The sequence below is a fragment of the Hypomesus nipponensis genome, chromosome 17, assembly GCF_054491055.1.
Source record: "Hypomesus nipponensis isolate SF chromosome 17, ASM5449105v1, whole genome shotgun sequence".
NCBI classification, from domain to species: domain Eukaryota; kingdom Metazoa; phylum Chordata; class Actinopteri; order Osmeriformes; family Osmeridae; genus Hypomesus; species Hypomesus nipponensis.
The window spans coordinates 10,017,883-10,022,724 of record NC_140377.1 but is presented as its reverse complement, the minus strand read 5'-3'; the positions used below and the strand labels follow the sequence as shown (position 1 = coordinate 10,022,724).

The 4,842-nt window shown below is 44.8% G+C and overlaps 1 protein-coding gene across 1 annotated transcript; it reads left to right on the top strand.

The window, feature by feature from the left end:
• LOC146253460 (somatostatin receptor type 5-like) lies at positions 1 to 3,150 on the top strand. The gene is made up of 3 exons (XM_084677520.1): positions 1 to 703; positions 955 to 1,350; positions 2,030 to 3,150. The coding sequence occupies exons 1-3, from the start codon at positions 17 to 19 to the stop codon at positions 2,111 to 2,113; spliced, it is 1,167 nt and encodes a 388-aa protein (XP_084533646.1). The 5' UTR covers positions 1 to 16; the 3' UTR covers positions 2,114 to 3,150.
• The last annotated feature ends 1,692 nt before the right edge of the window (positions 3,151 to 4,842 follow it).

The following is a 4,842-nucleotide window of genomic DNA, read 5'->3' as shown; positions in this document are numbered from 1 at the left end:
CCCAAAAACATCACAGATGAGTTTCTCCGATCCTCTAACAGAGGATCTCAACCTGTCCTCAGCCATGTGCTGCCCCCTCACCAACATGTCCCTCAACTCCTCCGAGGTGGACAGCGAGCCCTTCTGGGGCGGCAACACCGTGGTCACAGCCGTCGTTTCGCTCACCGTCTTCATAGTGGGTCTCCTTGGCAACACGCTGGCCATCTACGTGGTCCTGCGTTACGCCAAGATGAAGACAGTCACCAATATGTACATTCTCAACCTGGCCCTGGCTGACGAAATTTACATCTTGGGCATCCCTATCCTCACCACTCAAAATGTGCTCTCCTATTGGCCTTTTGGAGAGTTCCTATGCCGGGTAGTCATGACAGCGGACACCATGAGTCAGTTCACCAGCACCTTCTGTCTGACGGTGATGTCCATCGACCGTTATCTGGCGGTGGTGCATCCCATCCGGAGTGCCAAGTGGCGTCGTCCAAGGGTGGCCAAGGTGATCAACTGCATGGTGTGGGTGGTGTCCTTTCTGGTGGTGCTGCCCGTGATCATCTACTCAGACGTGCAGGACAAGTTCAACTCCTGCAACATGAGCTGGCCTGATCCCCAAGAGGTGTGGTCCACAGCCTTCATCCTCTACACGGCCATCTTGGGCTTCTTCGCACCGCTGCTCATCATCTGCCTTTGCTACCTTCTCATCCTCCTTAAGGTAAGGTTCAGAGCACTGACGAGGCAGCTCCTGTTGTGTTCGAAGGCCAGTTCCATGTCAGTTTGTTGCTCCTTTCCAAACGTCTGTAGTCAAGCCTTAATCTCAGATCTTGATCTTGAACCTTAAAACTTCAGGAAAGTTCTATGTCGGATCTGTTTCGATCAGGTCATCGGAACAGCTCTGTTTGAATTGATTTCCATCGGACCGAACCGTGTCTGTTCACACATAATGGTGTCTCGTGCCTCCCACAGGTGCGGTCAGCGGGGGCGCGGGCCGGCCTGACCAGGCGCAGGCGCTCTGAACGCAAGGTCACGCGCATGGTGGTGATCATTGTGGTGGTGTTTGTGATCTGCTGGCTCCCATTCTTCATCGCCAACATGGTGAACCAGGTGAACCCCATCCCGGAGACCAGCCTGATGGCGGGGGTCTACTTCTTCCAGGTCACCCTCACCTACGTCAACTCCTGCGCCAATCCCTTTCTCTACGGCTTCCTGTCCGACAACTTCAAGCAGAGCTTCCGGAAAGTCCTCTGCATCCACAAGGCCAACGGTGTGGGTTCTTTGGAAACCGGTCGGCCTCGCACTGAGCCTCTCTTCATGTCCAGGGACCATACCCAGGGGTTTAATGGCCACATGCAGATGAATCAGGTATGTCAGTCAATCATGGCACCAGCAGAAGTCCAAGAATACCAACACACCACACTTAACACTTAACTGTTGGTATCTGGGAAACAGGTTGATCCAAATGATAGATATTTATTCTTCACCCTCATTTACACACACCTGCTGTGAAATATGTGGTGAGCCAAAATTATTCGTCATTATAATCAGGGTCCTTGGTACAACGGTAATGTTTTCCTGTGTGTTCTTGAGTGTTTACTGATCCTTCTGACAATGTAAATAGGAAAGTCACATCCAGTGATGAAGCTTCAGGCTCTCTGTAACAGAAAACGGGTTCACTCACCTGTTGTGTTGTATGCACGTGTGTGTGTGAGGAACTTTATTCAGTCTGTCTTTCAGAGCCTTGTCTTTGCCTAATGTAAATTTAGTGTCAATTTGCTTTAGAGTCTATACAAATTTAAATGTATGCAGCGTGAGAATGAAAGCTCTTTTCAAAGCAAGTTGGGCCACACAGAACACCATGAGGTTGAGAGAAATGGGTTTTGTGTAATTAACTACCAGCCGAAATAAAAATGTATTTCTCATCTGTTAGAAGTTTGGAGATTCCAGTGACTTTGGTGTTCGTATATTAGAAGTCAAGCCATAAAAAATATTGTTGTTTTGTGTTCAATGTTTAAACTCTATGTATCCATGTCTGTCTTCGCAGTGTGTCCAACTTAACACTTGCAACACTGTGAAGACCGAGCTGTTGCCTTTGGAAAGCCCAGTGATCGGCCAGTCTACTCTGTGAAACCCTGTCTCTGCTGCCCCTTCACCGTTAACACAGCCAGCATCTGGAACTCTTTTTTGTTGTTGTATCCATTAACCAAACAGACGTCTGACACCCCTGGAGACAATTCAGGAGCCTCCACAGTTGGACTAAATGGAGAACGAGTTAAGTGGACCCAAGATACCTATCTTGTCTGTTTAAGCCCCAAGCATTGATACACTAACTTGCACTACCAGCTGCCTTGGTGACTTTGAAGAGCCACAAAATGAATAGAAGACTGTTTTGCGAGGAGTAAATGTGCTACAAATGTGTGATTGACATTTCCAATATATCATGGACCTATAAAACGTTTTCTGCATGAAAATTTATAAAATGTGTACTTTGCATCAGGAATGCTCTGTGTTTGAAAATAGTATGTTGACTTTAAGTTGTATGAAACATCATGCGTATTGCTAAACATTTATAGGTGGAGCAGAGTCAAAATATGGGTGTTATTCAGTTAACATAGTTACAGAGGATTAGGTGGCATAGGGCCAAAAACTGCCACCCATTTAATGACGGGCCAAAACCATGACCGCTCCACCACAGGCTGTTTTCATGGACCGATCAGTGGGTTTAATGTTAGAATCTCTCCAACCAATCATTAACAGTAAGACCCCCTGTTGGCAACAAGCTGGTGCTTTCCCTCCTATTGATGTTGATGTTGAATACCAGCCCTCTCAGGACAAACTTATGCCCAAGGCAAAGGCAGTCCAAGGTGAAGCTGGAATGGTATCTTATGACCTTTTACAAACAAGCACTGACATAACAAATCTGGTTACTGTCATTTCTGAACAATTATGCTTTCTGTTTCAGTTTCATTTTCATTAGTGTTGTGAGCTTGTCTGGAGACATATTTAGGAATCTCTGTCATCAGTGACGTATAACTTAATGTTCAAACTTGATTCATGAGTTTGAATTAAATGTGTTAAATAACTTTTGCATCTGTTATTGTGTAAATTACCTTATTATTTTAAAGTGCTTGCACTAATACTTTATTACTACTTCATAGTACAATAGTCAAAGGGAATGCCCTATTAAACATAGGAAATATTTGTTTTTGATGATTTACAGTATGGTTTGAAAGAACCTACAATATGACTTTATTGCTTGAAGGCTATTGGGTCAACGTGTTCAAAAGGTTTTATTCACAATTCACTGGTAAACTGTTTAATAAATAGCTAAACAAATGTGGAGTCATGCATGAATGCTTCTTTGATAATGATTGATTTTTCCCCCTGTACTTCCCCTGTATCAGACAGACAAAATCTCTTACTCACTCACAAAGTTTTCCTATCTCACTTGTTACATCTCTCATTCTCTCTCATCATGCCACTTATCATCTCTCTCTCTCTCTCTCTCTCTCTCTCTCTCTCTCTCTCTCTCTCTCTCTCTCTCTCTCTCCCTCTCTCCCTCTCTCCCTCTCTCCCTCCCTCTCTCTCTCTCTCTCTCTCTCTCTCTCTCCCATTTCTCTCTCTCCACTACCCCTATCCTCAATATGTTGACTGATAACCTGTTACTCTGGAAGCCAACTGCAGGTGGGTGGAAACCCGGATTGCCCTTTACCCAGCACACTGTGCTGACGGCCCTGATTTGGCCCGGCATGTTTGTGGTCATGCTGCCTTTGTTCCTACAGCTCAATGTCAGGATGAAGGACAGCAAGTAAGCAGGTCCACTATTACTGTAAACAGAAAGAAGAAGGAGATTTTTCTTAAGGAGCAGAAATTCTACAATGTGAGTTGTAATGTAATTGTACGGTCTCCTCATTTCCTGTAGGTCAGATTGAAGGAGGTTAGGTTGAATTAAACACTTATCAAATATAAAATTATGCCATTCACAGCAGTGGAAGCTCTCTTGTTTGTCAGTTGGGCTCAGTGAGAATAAAATCTACGGCAGGGTAAACACTATGCTCAACAAACTGACCCTCACAGAACCACGTGTTGAAGATGAGGACACGTTTCACAGAATCGAAGCGGCGGAAACCTGACATTGTCCCGAACAGCTCGAGTTTACCAGTTCCACTAATTACTATACTATTGTCCGACGGGGTAGGGGAAAGGAGGGGGGCTGGTGTCCTGGAATTGCTTTCCCGCTTAATCATTCATTCCTTTCAAAAACACAATACTTGAAAAGCTGCCATTGCATTCTGGCGGGCTAATCCACCTGATGCAGGTTCTCTCTGAGTGTCCGGCAGTGGGACTGAAATCTCTTTGGGTGGACAGAGAAGAGAGAGGAGGATGAAAAGGGAAGAGCCGCATCAGCATTCCATACTGAGAGAGTTCCAAAAAGGTTTTGGTCGACTTCATACGTTCCATCTGGTCTATGTGATTTACAATACAGTCCATATTGCAGTTATGTGCTGATGCTTGGAAAAGCTTTGACATGGTTCTTGAAAGTCATCAAACCAAAGCCATAATCCTTACAAACATCAGATTGTGTATCCAATCTGACTGGGCTTATCTCTGCCTTTGTATCTTCCAAACAGGCTTCCCTTTCCCAGGAATAGTACATTCTAGGAAAACTTTTACTTGAACGCTGGTCTTTTTGTTTCGAATGGCTACTCATATACAAACACACGCATGCAGTACGATTTCCTGGAAACCAATTCCCCCTTTTAAACTACTTGACAGTATTTTGTCTTCTTGAACCCTCTATATATGAACATTCTAGGGGGGTGCATTTCAGACACAGGAAAACAATATCACACCTTA

Coding starts and splice junctions, on each gene's coding strand:
- LOC146253460 (XM_084677520.1), top strand. CDS start 17: ATGAGTTTCTCCGATCCTCTAACAGAGGATCTCAACCTGTCCTCAGCC. Junction 704..954: donor ACCTTCTCATCCTCCTTAAG/GTAAGGTTCAGA, acceptor TGCCTCCCACAG/GTGCGGTCAGCGGGGGCGCG. Junction 1,351..2,029: donor GCCACATGCAGATGAATCAG/GTATGTCAGTCA, acceptor CTGTCTTCGCAG/TGTGTCCAACTTAACACTTG.